We start from the raw sequence: 19,165 nt of genomic DNA on the forward strand, positions 1-19,165 counted from the left end.
GCTAATGAGCCCTAATCTGTACAACACCTGCATATATTAATGGTGTGGGGAAAAAGCAGTTATTACAACAATAATAAACACCAAAATATCTTTCTGTGTGAAATATTTTCCCCGTGTGTCTCCACTTTCTGTGATTTCCACACAGAAGACGTCAAACAGGCTGAAGGAATAAGGTTCGTGTTCAGGATTAGCGTCCTCGTGAGCGTTCTCCCTCCATGATGTGTGTCAGAGAAACGTGACACCAGGAAAGCAATGGCTTCCAGCTGTTGGGCCCTTCATCTCCCATCAGATCTCACTTTTTCACGATTGCACACGATGGGGGCTCAGAGCAACATCGGTGGAAGAGATTGTTTTCCCTCTGAATCAAGTCCCGCCTGATGTGAGATGGCGGGAAGCTTGTTTGTTTTTTTATTTTTATTTTTTTTTAGAAACAAACAATATTAGGCTCTTATTGTGAAAGAATTCAAATCAACAGCTATTTTTTACAACATTTACATTCAAATGATAACTTTACAAATAAACATTTAGAATCAAATCTAAACATAAATGTGGTTCGAATCTAAATATTTAGCTTGCGTACGAATTCAGACTGGATTAAAGTGGAAGTGTCCTATCAAAATAAAAGCGGGGTATCAAACACGGTTCCCACGGCAGGATGATTGTGCCAATTATTATTAAATATTAATTATTCCCGCCTTGTGTGGTGTGTTACGAGTGTTCTGGTAAGGTTGGAAGCACGTCGGGAACGCTCCGATCTTGAACTTGTTGGAATTTTTGATCTGATTTTTGGGGGCAAACGAACGTGCTACCTGTTGAATGTGACGTTTACCCAGGTGAGGTGACAGAAACGAGCTGCACGCTCCTCCTCCGCCATGTTTGTTTACTTAGAACGTCTGCGAGTGAAAGCGTGTGCGGTAATCGCCGTGGGATCAGAGCTGATGCATGCGTGATTGTTTTTATCACCACGTGTGTGGTCGGTCGCTCATGCTGTGAAAATCCTGCCATGTGAGCCGGGCTTTAGAATCCCTCTGACGGGATGGTGTGTGTGTTTCACAAAGAGCACGGAGAACGCGGACAGGAACATCGACGCAGGGTCTGTGTGTAGACAAACTCATGTTGCTCTACCATCAAAGAGCCAGTTTGGACGCGAGCTCCCGTCGCTCAGCTTTAAAGCCTGAAAGGAGCTAAAAGTGACTAAATAAAGTTAACGACAGCTACTTTAATACCAGCACCCCTTAAATCAGACGACAGGCCTGGGTTTGAGAGCGGAGGCATCTTCACATTCAAGCACGGAGACGTGATCTGAATTTAGTCCAAATGCTGCACCGCTGAGTCCGTACGCTCACTCCAAACCGTAAATAAGAACCGATTCAGTCCCGGCAGCACTTCTCCTGACGCTTTGTTTTAACTTGTAAAGTGCCTGTATTTGATATAGCACCTTCTAGAGTCCTGGAACCCCCCAAGGCGCTTTACAACACAATCAGTCATTCACCCATTCACACACACATTCACACACTGGTGGGGATGAGCTACGATGTAGCCACAGCTGCCCTGGGGCGCACTGACAGAGGCGAGGCTGTCGAGCACTGGCGCCACCGGTCCCTCCGACCACCACCAGCAGGCAAGGTGGGTTAAGTGTCTTGCCCAAGGACACAACGACAGCGACAGACTGAGCGGGGCTCGAACCTGCAACCTTCCGATTACGGGGCGAGCGCTTAACTCCTGTGCCACCGTCTCTTAAAGAGAAAGCCACCCTGATAAACTACATAAATGAGTCTCTAATCGTGGTTTAGACATGCACGGCACTTTAGGGCTTCAAAGTTCAAATTTAAATATTCTGCCTAAAACTGTCAGTGTTGCGCCCTCTTCAGGTCAAAACTCTGCACTACGTTTGAATTTAAATCAGCCATCGCTATTGGCTATGAGGAACCCTATGATGTTAGCTGGTACCAAATGATGTCACAATGCCACTGTGAGCCTGAGTGTGTGTGTGTGTGTGTGTGTGTGTGTGTGTGTGCGTGCGTGCGTGCGTGCGTGTGTGTGTGTGTGTGTGTGTTTTAGCAGCTCCACCCTCTTGACCTGCCAGGCAACTCCTCCTTGTGGTGCATTTTTCAAACGGAAAATGTGAGTGGACTACTGTTTCTACTTTTATCTTGATCTTGGCGTAAAATCTACTTTAAAACAACACGACTAAACTTAATTATCTAAATAAAAATGCTTGTTTACTTCAGGGGTTTTGTTTTAACTTGATGTACGGCTGCAAAGTTATTCCCAAAATCTTGCAAAAGGCCAACAGGTTTTCCATCTGAGATCAGACAGCAAGCTCTAATGGAGACCTAATGTGATGCAGTTTCAAAAATGTAAAAAACAGATCAAAACCAAATGGATTCCCATGATTAGATCTGGTTGTTCTGCAGACGTCCACCTGGCCATTCGGTCTTAAGGAGGGGACGTACTGAAGTCCAAAGGAAGAGAAGAGGCTATCTGTCCGATGACTAAACAGGAAGAGGGGAGAGAAACCAGACACCTGAACATGATCACAGAGGTCGTGGCGGCGGTTCATTCTTCACATCAGCTGTGCTTTTAGTCAGGAGGGTTCTCTCATTAAAACTAAACAACTGCAGGGTTTCATCACAAACACCGGAGGTGGAATGTCAGGAATGTGCTCCGAATCCTTCTCTTAGGAGTCAAATGTGCAGATTTCTCCTCATTTTTCACTCAAATGTGAAAAGATTTCTACCCACCAATGCTAAATAAAGTTACACGTAGGAGAGTCCTTTTATCCTGTTAGGAAAATCCACAAAAAGCACAGAAATCAAAGTGCAGCTCAGCATGTTTGGATGATGATCTTTGAGTAAAACTCATTCTTAGACTCAGAAACTAAATTTCACACAAGAGAAACTCACAGATATTTGAGGTTTTCGAGGTCTTCAAACGCTCCCCTGGGGATCCTTTGGATATGATTGTTGTTTAAAAGTCTGAAAAACCAAACAGGGGTTATGATTAAAGGCGTTCGCCATCTCCATCGCTGTCACGTGGATTTTAATGTTCTCGCTCGCTAACTGGAAATCACACTGAACTGCCTCGGTGTACGACATGTGCTAAACAAACAAAGTTGCCTTGTTTAAATGCGTTTTTCCTACACACAGATAATATTGTCAGTGTGTTTTAAAGTCCAACTCAAACGTTTGTGGTGCTGAAGCCTTAAAAAGAGCTGTTGAGCATTCCCGGTAAATCCAGACTGACTATCTGGATAGCAGGAAAAGCTGATTTCTCCCAACTTATTGGACTTAACTTCAGTTTAGTTTAAATCAAAAGCAGAATTATGACTGAGAAGCTTTTGGACCCTTTTTTATAAATGTCCCATATTCACATATATTCATTGTTTTGTTAAACCAATTAAAATAAAACACTAAAAATGGCCAATTTGACTTTTATGATCGAAAACATCTGAGATGTGTGTACATCTTTAAAAATAACGTAAGTTTTTCTTTGTGCTAGTGCTAAATATTATTGACTTCCTGTTTTTGTCTCAACATGACGTTCCAGCAGGGGGCGCTGAAGTTAACGAGATAAACAATCAACCGTCCCCCTAGTGGCTGGTTCCAGTATATGTTTGAAGTCCCGCCCCCTCTAGATAGACAAAGGAGACTGATTAGAAAGTAGAAGGATTGCTCAGCATTTTATTATCAGAGAGACAAATTATTGTGATATATTAATATCATGCTTTATTATCAGCATCATGGTATATGATGATGATGATGATGATGATGATGATACATCATCGATCTGATCCTTCAACAAAGAAAGAGAAGAAACAGATCCAGGATGTTCCTTACATTTTATTAATTAACTTTATTTTAACTTTTCACGACAAACGGAGCACGCTCATGCTCTGTTGTTTTACCCTCCCACCGTCCTGATGGGTGTGACCGTAGCAGGGGTGAGGAGTGAGCACCACCTCACCCCTGCTACGTGGACCTCAGGGGATAAACCATCAACCCTGCTCGATGGTCAACTTTCCTCGCGGGGTCACGCCCATTAGGACGGTGGGAGGGTTAAGTAAAGGAAGGAGGGGAAATCAATGACTGCAGCCCTAGTTGCAAAGGCCAAAAAGCTTAATCAAAGCCAAAAGCCACATAAAGTGTGTGCAGGATCACATCCCTCATCCATGTTGGAACAGAGAGACTAACTGATGGTTGGCTGTGGGCTACAGTCTCACAGCTGTTCACTCGGCCTAGGAGGAGGTGGACTCACAGCGTGTTGAGGTTGTTTAACCGCCGGAAGGAGCCCGGCTGTAAATCCTTGATTTTGTTGAACCTCAGGTCTCTAAAAGCAAAAGAGAGAACGTGTTAAATTCAGAAAGAACATCATCAAAGGTACTTTCACATCAATGCAAACATTTTACAGCTTTGTGCTGGAAACCAGCTGATGAGCCGTCACAGAAACATCCTGAGTTATCTGCAGAAAAAAAGCTTTTGGTGAGTTTTAATCTTGAGGGAAATCCCCCCCCCCCCCACACACACACACACACACACACACAAGCTGGGGACTGCAGCAGTCAGTAGACCTGAGAGTCTGTCTGAAGATGATAAGAGCCTGAGCACCAACCACTTCTAGTTCAACATGCAGGTAATGCGGTGACATCATGCAGCATTTACGAACATCAGTTGGAACGATGATGCAACACATGTGGAACCTGAAGTAATCTGATCCCAACCTGCAGTCCAGAAAAAGACAAAGCATCCAAGCATGAACAAGATCTGTCATCTTTAAAATGACCTTGTAGAAACTGAATGTGGCTTCTGTTGTTTATTTAAAAAAAAACAACTCAACCAACCATATACAAGCTTCCTGAACCACCTTTAAATGCAATAATGTGAATGAATCATCTGCTGCAAGACCGATTCAGCCAGTCATGTCGTCATTACGGAATGACTGTTGGTTCTGCATGTGTTCTGTTTAGCTCCGCTGAGACATTTGCAGCATCTTGATCCTTTTCTCTTCCACTTAGTTGCAGGTTTGCTGCTCGGTTTGGCCTCATCTGGTCCAAGCTTCAGCTGTCAGACAGACTTGAAAACAGAGTCCTATATGCTGCAGGCTCCATGGCTGCAAAACTAGCCCAAACCATCAGCCCTCCACTGCCGTGCTGACGGCTGATATGAGCCGTTTGTCTCATATAAAGCCCCTCTCAAGATAAAAATCACGAGGCGTTTAACAAGAACAAAAAATTCTAAATACAAAAAAATCTTCAAAATGGTTAAATTTAGAAATACAATTTTATAAAACTATTCTGATTAAAAGATCTAAAGAGGAAAGTCAGTGGATCCCGGGAAAGGCAGAGATAATAATAATACATTTTATTTCAAGCGCCTTTCAAAGCTCTCAAGGTCACTGTACAGGACAAAATATAACAAGCAAGCAATACAAACAACAAGAAATAAATGCTAAAAGTAATTCCCAAGGGTAGAGTCGGAGCAGTGCGATGGATAATAGACTAAAAAGAGTAGATGGATGGAGGAGTTACAATGAGTAAGCCAGGCGGAACATGTGAGTTTTGAGTTGAGACTTGAAGGTTGAGAAGGAGTTTATATTGCGGAGGTCGGGCGGTAGAGTGTTCCAGAGTTTTGGAGCCGAGCGGCTGAAAGCTCTGGCCCCATAGTACTAAGTCGAGTGCGAGGAACAGACAGGGAAGGTGAAGATGATGATCGGAGAGAGCGAGTGGGAGTGACAATGTGGAGGAGATTAGAAAGATATGGGGGAGCGAGATTATGGATGGCTTTAAAGGCATGAAGAAGTATCTTGTAGTCAATTCTGTATTTGACAGGGAGCCAGTGAAGTTGTTGCAGGACAGGGGTGATGTGATCAAAAGTGGAGGTCTTAGTGATTATCCGGGCAGCTGAATTTTGGACTAACTGTAACTTGTTGAGTGATTTTAAAGGGAGACCAGAGAGGAGGGCATTACAGTAATCAATGTTACTGGTGACCAGGCTGTGGACCAAAATAGCAGCGGAGTGCTGACTGAGGGAGGGGCGGAGCCGATTGATATTGCGTAGATGAAAATAAGCAGTTTTTATTGTGTTGTTAATATGAGGAATGAAAGATAAGGTGTTGTCTAAGATGACACCCAAGCTCTTAGCTTTGGAGGTGGGGAGAAGTGTGGTGTTGTCGAAGCTGAGTGAGAATGAACTGGTCTTGGATAGAGATGACTTGGTGCCAGTGAGGAGGATCTCAGTCTTATTACTGTTGAGCTGTAGAAAGTTAGAAGCAAACCAGGATTTGACTTCGGTGAGGAAACTGAGAAGGGAGGATGAAGGGAGTGGGGGGTTTGGTTGGGTAGAGAAGTAGAGCTGGGTGTCATCGGCGTAGCAGTGAAAATGAATATTAAATTTCCTGAAGATATTGCCAAGTGGGAGTAAGTAGATTATGAAAAGAAGGGGACCTAAGACTGAGCCCTGAGGAACTCCAGAGGTAACTGGCTTGGGGTTAGAGTGGAAGGTGCGCAGTTGGACGAATTGAGTGCGATTAGATAGATATGATTTGAGCCAATTTAGAGGAGTTTTTGAAATGCCGATGGTGGATAGTCTATGGAGTAGAACTGTGTGTGAGATGGTGTCAAATGCTGCGCTGAGATCGAGTAGGATGAGAATGGAAATCTGGCCTGAGTCTGCTGCAAGAAGGAGGTCGTTTATGATTTTGATCAGAGACGTTTCTGTGCTGAGATGGTAGAAAGAGCAGAACCAGGAGAGGGAGATGAAGGTCAACCAAAACCTGAACAGGTGAGTTTCAAGGAGACCACTGAGTCCACTGATCTCAGGCTCAGGGGGAGAGAGGTCCAGAGTCTGGGGGCCACAGCAGCAGATGATCTGTCACCTTTGACCTTTAGCCTGGTGCTGCACAACCAGTAGGCTTTGATCACTGGACCTCAGGGACCTGCTGGAGGTGTAGGGACTAAGAAGATCACCAATGTAAGATGGTGCTTGTCCATGTAAGGTCCTCTAGACCAGAACCAGGATCTTGAAATGAACCCTGAAGGTGACTGGCAGCCAGTGAAGCTGGAGGAGAAGCGGGGTGATGTGGGTGTGTTTGGAGGACTTGGTCAGAAGCCGAGCACAGGCGTTCTGAACCACCTGTAGACGGTTCAGGGAGGTTCTGCTCAGACACGTGAAAAGAGAGTTACAGTAGTCTAAGCGTGAGGAGATGAAGGTGTGGAGAACTGTCTCAAGTTCAGAGCGGGACAGAATGGGACTCAGCTTAGCAACGTTCCTGAGATGGAAGAAGGAAGAGCCAACAGGAAGAGGCATGGGTCATTGGCCTCAGAACACAGCATCTTCATTTACATGAAGCCCTGCAAACCTAAGCTCTGTATTCTCGTGTTTCTTGGATCCCTTTCAAACCTTCTGGTTCAGTCTTTTCTAACCAAACCGCTGTGAATGAATGGAGTTGTCGTCAGTGAGTAACGACGGACTCCGGATTGGATGGAAACAGCATTCCCAGATGTAAGGACAGCAGTTTTCTCCCAAAGTTTGAGTGGTAACACACACACATGTATGCTCAGAAGCGCCTCGTGATTTTTGCCTTGAGAGGCGTTATGGAAATGATATTTTCTTCTTCTTACAGAGATGGCTCTTCGGACGATGCATTTTCTTCACGTTTTGATTGAACAGGTTACAATGATTCCATTAGCAAGGTGTCTCAAACTGTTTTAGTCCCTAAGAATTCCCACATTTGCATACAGAAGCTATTTTATAACCTTTACATTTCCACATATTTCACATTTAATGGAGTTTCCAGTGGACATATTAGGAAAAGCAAGTGCTACAGTAGCTAGCTCTGAGCTAATTGCGTCTGTAAATGAACACAAACATTTAAGGTACAATAATCAAAGTGAAATTTTAAGGTGGTGTAAAAGGTTGTCAAATAATGTTTTCAGACAACAGAAACCGGTTCCAGGCGGTTTAGCTGAGGCTCATCTCTCAGTACAGAACTAGTCTCTGTTTCTTTAAGCTGAGGATGTTCAACCTACAACAGATGAAATATAAATTCTTTATAATATTTTTACAAATATAAATGGATGGGATTAGTTTAGGACCTGATGTGTTTTACAGAAGGAATGATGGTGAATTTTTAACACATCATGTAAATGAAACCTGCCATTTAAACAAACTAGAGCCTTTAAGCCCTTTTGTGTTTAATGTTGTCTAAAATGATTTTTATGGTTCTTTAAGCCAAAACATTCATCAGTATAAGTGACCATTCATGGTCGCCTGCCAAAGTGAGAAAGATCTGTCCTCTCAGAGGCTCAGGAAGTCAGCCGATGGCCTCCGACAGGCTCAGAAAGACACAACAAACCGTCACGACGTCTGGCGGTCGCAGCGTGGGCTTTCAGTTCTTTACAATCAGGTGGAATGTAAGATTTCATGTCCCAGTTTCAAAGAGTTAAAAAAACTGATTTTATTAGCTTGTTATACATTTTCATCAATCTAAAAGTCATTTTCCTGCATAAAGAAATAAAAAATAATGTTTCTGAAGGTTAAAATATGTGTTTACCTTAGGTCCTTACATCTGAGCACATGCACCATCACATAACGAACACAAATCAATCCATCAACAGGTGTGAGAGCTTTAAATACTTTAGATCAGCGCTGATGATCTGGAGCTGTGTCACTGAGCAGAGGAAAGAGCGAGCTGCATTTCACAGAAACACTCAGAAAACCATCCTTCACTAGGGTCTCGGTGCAGAACGACGGTCCAGAGGCAGAGGCGGTCCCGTCTGCTCTGCCCCGCGGGATCAGGAGGAGGATATGTGGGCGGAGCTACGTGCTCCATCAGGCAGCACACAGTCACTGTGACCAGCACATCTTAATGTTAATAGTTGGTGATGCGATGAACCGGACCTTGTTTCTTGGTTTTATTGGACAAGACGTCTGGGTTTCCTAACAAAGGAGGCCACATCAGGTCAAGCAGACTGGGTCGGATCAACCGTGAAGGAAATGTCCAGCTGATCAGAACGTGCTGGCTTCAATAAGTTCACGTGTTCAGATAGAAAACTCGGACGACAGAACATCTTTCAGAAAAAAGACACGCGTTGTCAAAGGAGAGCAACGAGGTCCTCAAGTCCAACCCTGCTTTTGCCATGTTGCTGGATTTGGGCAGCTCGAGGTGTCGAATGCAGCAAACCAAAAGGGCAGCGCCATTTCCAACATGACCTTACTACAAAAATACGTAACTTGTAATGGTCGTGGCAAAATGGTTCCGCCTGAGCAAAGCTGCAAGAACTCATCAGCAGGGGCACACCCTTAAATTTGCACTACTTAAACGTCAGGAATGTAAGCGATGGTGGCTGTAACGCTAATCGTAGAACAATGTTAGCACAGGTTGACGCTAACATTAGCACAGGTTGATGCTAACATTAGCACAGGTTGATGCTAACATTAGCACAGGTTGATGGTAACGCTAGCCTGAGCTGCTAATGGCTTTATTGGATGAGAAGGAAAACGACAAAGGAGAATGTCAGAGCACATGTAACCTTCCAGGATGCAATGGGAATATCCAGACTTCCAGAGATTTTAAAGCCGCCTGAGTTAACCGGCCAGTCAGCAAGCAGCTCATTTAATAGTCATGTCCTGGTTTAGTGAGCGGGGAAACCATAGCGGGGGTTGTTTGTCCATTTGCCTGGGCCATTTAACCCCCATTTGAGCTGTCACATACATACAGAACAGTTTCCTATTGTAAAATAAAAAAAATTCTAGAACACTTTAAAGAGCAAGTCACCCCCTGCCAGATTCTTACTCAACTCCAACTTCCTGTTTGAGAAATGCGCAGCCCGAGGACGGAGCCACTAACAAATACACACACTCACGACATTGTGACATCATAATGTACCATCTAACATCATAGTGTACCTCTTAGCCAATAGCGATGGCAGATTTAAATTCAAATTCAGTGCCGAGTTTTTGCCTGACGACGGTGCAACGCTGACAGTTTTAGGCAGATTATTTAAATTTTAACTAAGATTAACTAAAGTGCCAAACTATTGACTGAACGTGTCTACAGAGCAATTAGATACTCATTTATATAGTTTATCAACAACAAAAGGTTGATTTGAGGGTGACCTGCTCTTTAAGGAACAAGACTAAAGCATGTGTGTGGCACTCAGCTCACGGAACAAGCTACAAAAACCGTTTAGTAAACAAAACAGTTGAAAACCATGTCGCAGATCAGGTCATCAGAAAATGACGACAACTTTACTGAACCTGTTCCCACACTCAATAAATGTGTCTGTTAACTCCCGTTAATGTGTTTTAGACTGCAGTGAACCGGAGGGAACTCTAACAGCAACACTAACAGCCCTGGAGAGGGGCTGACAGGCTGTTTCTTGGATTTGAATAAACAAAAGGGCCTAGAAATGAGCAGCCTACCCAACTCAATTACCCACACAGGAAGGCAGACCAATAATCCAGCTGCCAAGCTGAGAAAAACATGGCTTCAAGTTGCACCACAAAGGACGCTTTTTGTACTAAACCTTCTAAAAGAGTCCGAACACTCAGTTGGCATCCTTTTAGGCACATTAGATCGGAAAGCTGCTTCCCAGTTCAGATCATTTAGTCTTTTAAAAGTTAGGAAATCTATGAAAGGAGGCTCAAGAAAGAGCACAACTTCAACCCCAAAGTGTGGCTCAGGTATTAAAGGCTTCAACGTTCCAATATCATTCCTCCGAACTCTTCAGCTCTACAGGCACCGAACCGAGGCCCTGCAACAACCGTCTCTGTGGGCAAATGAGCAAAGCTGTGGGGATTTCTGGCTTTGCATTCCATAAAGCAGCAGACAGAGCCTCACAAAACCTGACTGCAGCAAATTCCAGACTATCCTAAGTCCCACTGTCACTCAGGCTGACCAGGATGGCTGTTTACAGACAGTAAAACAGCAAAAACATCTTAAACACGTTAGTTATTCATCTGCACTCACAAACTATGGCACAAGGGGAAGAAGAAGTCCAAAAGGTTGTGCTTATGTGTTCAAGCTAATCCAGGAGTTAGCCCATCCCACCAGGAGTTGTTTTATTGCTGGGTTCAGACAGAAATCTCCAGTTGTATTTGCATTAGCAGAAAAAATAAGATCTACCAACCATTAATTCTGTCCTTTTTACTAAAAAACCTGGTTCCACTCCTGATGAGGATCACATAGTTAAATTCAACCCAGACTGAACGCTCTGAACAATACAAATCCACACGGTTTAGATTTAAAGTCAGCATGAATGAGCCACTAAATCTGTGAGAAAGAGCATAACGGAGAGAAGACGTAATCTACTAGTTCCCCCAGAAAGGCGCACCAGAGGGAAGACAGCTGAGACAAACGTTGGGCCAGAAAAAAAGAAAACTGTTCTGAGCTGTTGGCAAAAGAAGTCATTTTGTGTTTTCCACACATGGAAATGAACGCTAAATGGTAAAACAGATACGGACCCATCTGTGAGCCTGCTGTTATTTTATTATCTGTGGACAGAAAACGAATGCAGGAAAAATATCCACCAAACGAGTAAAGGTGTGAGAATATGCACAACCTGTAATCACCATATTGGTTTTAGAGCTGAAAAAACACCACGTAAACATTGGCTTTAGTGTGGCAGCAGAAAAATGTTCATCTACAAACGGAAACGGTGGACAGAAGCCCGGCCTAGCATTAGCAGGTCAGGCTAGCGTTTGCAGCAGCCCGGCCTAGCGTTAGCGGTTCAGGCTAGCGTTTGCAGCAGCCCGGCCTAGCATTAGCAGTTCAGGCTAGCGTTTGCAGCAGCCCGGCCTAGCATTAGCAGTTCAGGCTAGCGTTTGCAGCAGCCCGGCCTAGCGTTAGCGGTTCAGGCTAGCGTTTGCACTAGCCCGGCCTAGCATTAGCAGTTCAGGCTAGCGTTTGCAGCAGCCTGGCCTAGCATTAGCAGTTCAGGCTAGCGTTTGCAGCAGCCCGGCCTAGCATTAGCAGTTCAGGCTGGCGTTTGCAGCAGCCCGGCCTAGCATTAGCAGTTCAGGCTGGCGTTTGCAGCAGCCCGGCCTAGCATTAGCAGTTCAGGCTAGCGTTTGCAGCAGCCCGGCCTAGCATTAGCGGTTCAGGCTAGCGCTTGCAGCAGCCCGGCCTAGCGTTAGCGGTTCAGGCTAGCGTTTGCAGCAGCCCGGCCTAGCATTAGCAGTTCAGGCTAGCGTTTGCAGCAGCCCGGCCTAGCATTAGCAGTTCAGGCTGGCGTTTGCAGCAGCCCGGCCTAGCATTAGCAATTCAGGCTGGCGTTTGCAGCAGCCCGGCCTAGCATTAGCGGTTCAGGCTAGCATTTGCACTAGCCCGGCCTAGCATTAGCGTTTCAGGCTAGCGTTTGCAGCAGCCCGGCCTAGCGTTAGCGGTTCAGGCTAGCGTTTGCAGCAGCCCGGCCTAGCATTAGCAGTTCAGGCTAGCGTTTGCAGCAGCCCGGCCTAGCATTGAAAGTTCAGGCTAGCGTTTGCAGCAGCCCGGCCTAGCATTAGCGGTTCAGGCTAGCGCTTGCAGCAGCCCGGCCTAGCGTTAGCGGTTCAGGCTAGCGTTTGCAGCAGCCCGGCCTAGCATTAGCAGTTCAGGCTAGCGTTTGCAGCAGCCCGGCCTAGCATTAGCAGTTCAGGCTGGCGTTTGCAGCAGCCCAGCCTAGCATTAGCAGTTCAGGCTAGCGTTTGCACTAGACCGGCCTAGCATTAGCAATTCAGGCTGGCGTTTGCAGCAGCCCAGCCTAGCATTAGCAGTTCAGGCTAGCGTTTGCACTAGACCGGCCTAGCATTAGCAGTTCAGGCTGGCGTTTGCAGCAGCCCAGCCTAGCATTAGCAGTTCAGGCTAGCGTTTGCACTAGACCGGCCTAGCATTAGCAATTCAGGCTGGCGTTTGCAGCAGCCCGGCCTAGCATTAGCAGTTCAGGCTAGCGTTTGCACTAGCCCGGCCTAGCATTAGCGGTTCAGGCTAGCGCTTGCAGCAGCCTGGCCTAGCGTTAGCGGTTCAGGCTAGCGTTTGCAGCAGCCCGGCCTAGCATTAGCGGTTCAGGCTAGCATTTGCACTAGCCCGGCCTAGCATTAGCGTTTCAGGCTAGCGTTTGCAGCAGCCCGGCCTAGCGTTAGCAGTTCAGGCTAGCGTTTGCAGCAGCCCGGCCTAGCATTAGCAGTTCAGGCTAGCGTTTGCAGCAGCCCGGCCTAGCATTGAAAGTTCAGGCTAGCGTTTGCACTAGACTGGCCTAGCATTAGCAGTTCAGGCTAGCGTTTGCAGCAGCCCGGCCTAGCATTGAAAGTTCAGGCTAGCGTTTGCACTAGACTGGCCTAGCATTAGCAGTTCAGGCTAGCGTTTGCAGCAGCCCGGCCTAGTATTGAAAGTTCAGGCTAGCGTTTGCACTAGACTGGCCTAGCATTAGCGGTTCAGGCTAGCATTTGCAGCAGCCCGGCCTAGCATTAGCAGTTCAGGCTGGCGTTTGCAGCAGCCCGGCCTAGCATTAGCAGTTCAGGCTAGCGTTTGCAGCAGCCCGGCCTAGCGTTAGCAGTTCAGGCTAGCGTTTGCAGCAGCCCGGCCTAGCGTTAGCAGTTCAGGCTAGCGTTTGCACTAGCCCGGCCTAGCATTAGCAGTTCAGGCTAGCGTTTGCAGCAGCCTGGCCTAGCATTAGCAGTTCAGGCTGGCGTTTGCAGCAGCCCGGCCTAGCATTAGCAGTTCAGGCTGGCGTTTGCAGCAGCCCGGCCTAGCATTAGCAGTTCAGGCTGGCGTTTGCAGCAGCCCGGCCTAGCATTAGCAGTTCAGGCTAGCGTTTGCAGCAGCCCGGCCTAGCATTAGCGGTTCAGGCTAGCGCTTGCAGCAGCCCGGCCTAGCGTTAGCGGTTCAGACTAGCGTTTGCAGCAGCCCGGCCTAGCATTAGCGGTTCAGGCTAGCGTTTGCAGCAGCCCGGCCTAGCGTTAGCGGTTCAGGCTAGCGTTTGCAGCAGCCCGGCCTAGCATTAGCAGTTCAGGCTAGCGTTTGCAGCAGCCCGGCCTAGCATTGAAAGTTCAGGCTAGCGTTTGCACTAGACTGGCCTAGCATTAGCAGTTCAGGCTAGCGTTTGCAGCAGCCCGGCCTAGCATTGAAAGTTCAGGCTAGCGTTTGCACTAGACCGGCCTAGCATTAGCAGTTCAGGCTAGCATTTGCAGCAGCCCGGCCTAGCATTAGCAGTTCAGGCTGGCGTTTGCAGCAGCCCGGCCTAGCATTAGCAGTTCAGGCTAGAGTTTGCAGCAGCCCAGCCTAGCATTAGCAGTTCAGGCTAGCGTTTGCACTAGCCCGTCCTAGCATTAGCAGTTCAGGCTAGCGTTTGCAGCAGCCCGGCCTAGCATTAGCAGTTCAGGCTAGCGTTTGCAGCAGCCCGGTCTAGCATTAGCAGTTCAGGCTAGCGTTTGCAGCAGCCCGGCCTAGCATTAGCAGTTCAGGCTAGCGTTTGCAGCAGCCCGGCCTAGCATTAGCAGTTCAGGCTAGCGTTTGCAGCAGCCCGGCCTAGCATTAGCAGTTCAGGCTAGTGTTTGCACTAGCCCAGCCTAGCATTAGCGGTTCAGGCTAGCATTTGCACTAGCTCAGCCTAGCATTAGCAGTTCAGGCTAGCGTTTGAAGTAGCCCGGCCTAGCATTAGCAGTTCAGGCTAGCGTTTGCAGTAGCCTGGCCTAGCATTAGCAGTTCAGGCAAGAGTTTGCAGCAGCCCGGTCTAGCATTAGCAGTTCAGGCAAGAGTTTGCAGCTGCCTGGTCTAGCATTAGCAGTTCAGGCTAGAGTTTGCAGCAGCCCGGCCTAGCATTAGCAGTTCAGGCAAGAGTTTGCAGCTGCCTGGTCTAGCATTAGCAGTTCAGGCTAGAGTTTGCAGCAGCCCGGCCTAGCATTAGCAGTTCAGCCTAGCATTAGCAGTTCAGCCTTACATTAGCAGTTCAGGCTAGCATTTGCAGCAGCCTGGCCTAGCATTTGCAGTTCAGGCTAGAGTTTGCAGCAGCCCGGTCTAGCATTAGCAGTTCAGGCTAGCGTTTGCTGCAGCCCGGCCTAGCATTAGCAGTTCAGGCTAGCGTTTGCAGCAGCCCGGCCTAGCATTAGCAATTCACGCTAGCGTTTGCACTAGCCCGGCCTAGCATTAGCAGTTCAGGCTAGCGTTTGCAGCAGCCCGGCCTAGCATTAGCAGTTCAGGCTAGCGTTTGCAGCAGCCCGGCCTAGCATTAGCAGTTCAGGCTAGCGTTTGCAGCAGCCCGGCCTAGCATTAGCAGTTCAGGCTAGCGTTTGCAGCAGCCCGGCCTAGCATTAGTAGTTCAGGCTAGAGTTTGCAGCAGCCCGGCCTAGCATTAGCAGTTCAGGCTAGCATGTCTCTCTCACCTTTTTAAGATGACTAATTTACATTAGAAAGCAGCTCTGATGCACCTCTGACCTTTACTCACCCAAGCTGACTTTATTCAACAATAATAAATGTAGCTTAACACTCTATCTATCTGTAGCACTTTAATGCTGCTGTTCTAGTTTAAAACAGAACCAGAAACCACATCTAGCTGTTGTTGTTGGATAGATGCAATACAATAAATCAAATGTTTTGCACTTGGCTGAAGGTATGACATCATGTTGTTCCTGGACCAATACAATACCGGTAGTCTGAGACTGAAACCAGTTACAGATCATCCATATGACGAAGAGGGTCATTTTCAGTTATGTTGGAACTAAACTCTTGACCAGTGTGTAGTGAACCATCCTAGATGTTCTGTTGGTTCCAGGACGGGCTGCTGCCAGCTGGATGAGCACGTTCCAGGTCAAGTGTCAGTACAGAAAACTTCCACAAGCGTCTTTCTCCCGACGAACATCCCATCAAACATTACATTTGTAATTAAAACTAACAAAACTCTAAAATAAAAGCAGTTATTTAGAGATTTTCTTGCTTCCTTAGGCTATAACAGGACAACTCTTCAAGCTCTCCTGCTGCCAGTTTGTTGTCAGGAAGTTCTCCTGGTGCATGCAGCTGGCCACCTTTCAAAAAGCAGACTGAAGGAAACCCGGATAGGAAGTCACGTCCCGACATGACAGAAGAGCAAAGTGAAGAGGGAGACACAAGTAGCTGCAGCTTCAAAGCTCCAGCAGAATGAAAGCGCCTGTAATCACAATCCTTCCACTGGTGCACGCATCAGACTTTCATCTCCACTGCAGGCTCTGTCCACGGCTGCTGTGACCTCACGGTCCAGGACTAGTGGCTTATTGGCTGCCGGACTCGTCCCTTTGTCCCCCTCAGTGCATCCATTTATAGACCCCCGTATTAGAGACAGAACCGTGGCTGATGTCTGGAGTGGCTGTCCACATGTGGAGCTTTGTGTTCTGGCAGCCCGTTGAAGGGATTTGTTTGGTTGGCTCCTGACAGGGAGGACACATTTCACAAGTGCTCATCAAGTTAGAAGAATTTCCTTCCTTTCATCTCAGAATGAAAGGAAACTGTGAAGTTCAACCTGTTAAACGTGTGGGAAACGGAAAGAGATCCAGAGGTGGGAATGGCCCCAACAAGCCTCAAAGTCATGCATCAAATCATTCCAGAAATGGTTCTTAAAATGGGTATTGATCACAGATCAATGAGGTCAAATGCATTTAAACAGTGATTCAAGCTATATTTCTGCAGAAATCCAAAATAAGGAGCTCTGAAGTTTTTATATCAGTCAAATCTGATGTGGAACAGAAATCCCAACTGATGCTGCCCTCCAGGAACTTTATTCTGGAGAGTTCATGTGTGACCCTAACCCTCCACTCATTAACCAAACAGCTGACAGGTGTCAGGAAAACGTACCCCAACCCCTATGTCCGGTGGGGGTTCCCTTTCAACTGAAAATCACCGAATAAAGTTCGTTTTATTGAAGAGCTTGTGATACAACTTGCGCAAAGGTGCGCAACCCCCCGGTCGACCCCAGCCCGGTGCCGTTGTTGGTTCCTGTAGTTTAGATGTGGGAAAAAGGAGCAGTACTCACAGAATGGTTGTCTGAGGAGACACCACCGGCACGGCTTCCAGGTTCAGATGCATACATCTCACGGTGGTTCGGAAGCACAGACAGCGACTCGGACAAGAATGCGCAAACTGCGCAAAGAAGAGGAAGAAAGCCGCAGAAGCGAGGAGAAGACGCGGAGAAAAGTGCTGGCGACTCCGGATCGCCATTTCCAGCAGTGAGCCGAGCAGAGCCAGCAGCTCTCTCTCTCTCCACACACACACACACACACACACACACGCACGCACGCACGCACACACACACACACACACACAGTGGGAGAGGCTTCACGCAGCACTGGGTCCAACTGGGTGGAAAAACTAGTCGAGATTCTTGAACCGAACTCCGACCGTTCCGTTGATAACGCACAGATCAAATAAAAGACTACAACTTCCGCCTTTCACGTTAGTTAAACACAAACTTACTACAAAAGAAATGAAAAACAGAATCAAACTAATGATCTGATTGGGAATTTCAGTAAAATATTTATATTGTGATTATTTGCTTTCAATGTTTTCTTTAAGGAAGTTCGCCCCAAATTCGGAACCTCTACAATGCCAAATGAAAAGTACAAATATGTGATTAAAGTATTAAACATTAAAAACTCTTAACTGGAAGCCTCGCATTATACAAGAGGACCCTAGTAAAGGTTATGTTATCATCGTTAGCTCTATCCAGATATATGCTTCTGGATGGATCTGAATAGAGCTGTAGGCTGGTCGGTGACAGCCCTCCACCCCAAAGCTAACAGCTAATCTGCTGACTGACCCAGGTCCAGGTGTGTCCCATTCCCATCTCACCTGTCAGCCTGTACAACACACGCCTCCTAGTGGTGGCTTTGTCACTTGATCTGTTTCTCTCTGATGATGTCATGAGTCACGTGCATCCAACTGAAAATAAAAAAGTCAGAAAAAATATTCCCCTCAAACGTTTCAGCAGCTCTTTCATGTTCGTAACGTCCTTTCTGCTGTCACACCAACATTTCCCCACTAAAGGGGTTTCTACGCTCTTCTTTGTGTGAAGCCACCGTCGTTGCCCCAGACTTTTGCTTTAAAGCTAGGCTTTGCTGACCTCTGCTGGACAATTTGAAAATAGCAGGACTAAATTCGTCAAAGAAGCCCAAAAACAGATCAGATCAACAGACAGAAGCCCTAAAAGCAGCAAAATGAGTAGATAAGGAAAACAAACGGCTGTCACCTTTTCTAGTTTATAAACAGATGAATAAAAACAAAATCTCTTTTAGATAAATAATTTTCCTCCAGATTTCATTCATGTTAAAATAAAGATTTATTTTATTAAAGTGTGTGCCCATAAATAGAAATAGTTCCGATTATTAAAATCTTTCTCACTCCTCATCTAAACTCCTGTTCTGCTCCAAAGTCATAAAGTTGTTAGAAAAACGAAAAGAATCAGTTGGACTCAGAAAATGAGTCGAATTTTCTTTTTTGTTGATTTTTACGGTTTCTGTATAACTTTAATAATTTAGCTTTGATCACAGCATCAATATAGATTAGTATAATCCCAGTGATGCTCCCTGTGATGCAGCTGCTGCTCCAAAACATCCATTCACCGGGGGGGGGGGGGGGGGGGGGGGGGGGGCTGGTGCCCAACAGGTGGGGTGCACCCTGGATGGGTTGTTAGTCCATCCAGGGCAACACAGAGACAGGACACACAACAAGGGCCGCGCACGCACACACACACACACACACACACACACACACACACACACACACACACACACACACACACACACACACACCTAAGGACAATTAAGAGAGGCCAATCAGCCTGACAGTCATGTTTCTGGACTTTTGGAGGACGCCGGAGTACCTGGAGAGAACCCACGCAGCGGCACTAACCACTGCACCACTGTGCAGCTGCTCTAAAACAAACAAACAAACAAACAAAGACGGTAAAATCAGAGGCTATTTGGATTTTTGCACCACATTTTCAACTCCTGACTGCTGTAATGTTCAGGATCATGTAGGTCAAAGGTCAAAAACTATTGGTAAAATGCCACCCTGTCATATTTCTCTGTGTTGCTGTTGTTTGTTTATTTATATGGAAGAAGATTAGTGCCACGGAAAAGAAAAATATACAGAATTTAGGTTTTCTGACTTTATTCTCAGAAGTAAAAAGTCAAAAATCTGAGAAAAACTGTCTGATTTTGTTTAT

The 19,165-nt window shown here is 46.4% G+C and overlaps 1 protein-coding gene across 3 annotated transcripts in view; it reads right to left on the reverse strand.

Annotated features, from left to right (window-relative positions):
• The window catches only part of LOC107391713 (peroxidasin), a 51,077-nt gene extending 33,854 nt beyond the window's left edge, over positions 1-17,223 (reverse strand). For all 3 annotated transcript variants that reach the window (XM_054741946.2, XM_054741947.2, XM_015969135.3), the window contains exons 1-3: positions 16,976-17,223; positions 4,258-4,329; positions 2,907-2,978 (exon numbers count right to left, since the gene is read on the reverse strand). In XM_054741946.2, coding sequence (XP_054597921.2) covers positions 2,907-2,978; positions 4,258-4,329; positions 16,976-17,160 — 329 coding nt within the window. In that variant the 5' untranslated portion in view covers positions 17,161-17,223. The remainder of the gene's footprint in view (positions 1-2,906; positions 2,979-4,257; positions 4,330-16,975) is intronic.
• Between the last annotated feature and the right edge of the window lie 1,942 nt (positions 17,224-19,165).

Source organism: Nothobranchius furzeri, chromosome 18 (genome assembly GCF_043380555.1).
Source record: "Nothobranchius furzeri strain GRZ-AD chromosome 18, NfurGRZ-RIMD1, whole genome shotgun sequence".
Classification (NCBI taxonomy): domain Eukaryota; kingdom Metazoa; phylum Chordata; class Actinopteri; order Cyprinodontiformes; family Nothobranchiidae; genus Nothobranchius; species Nothobranchius furzeri.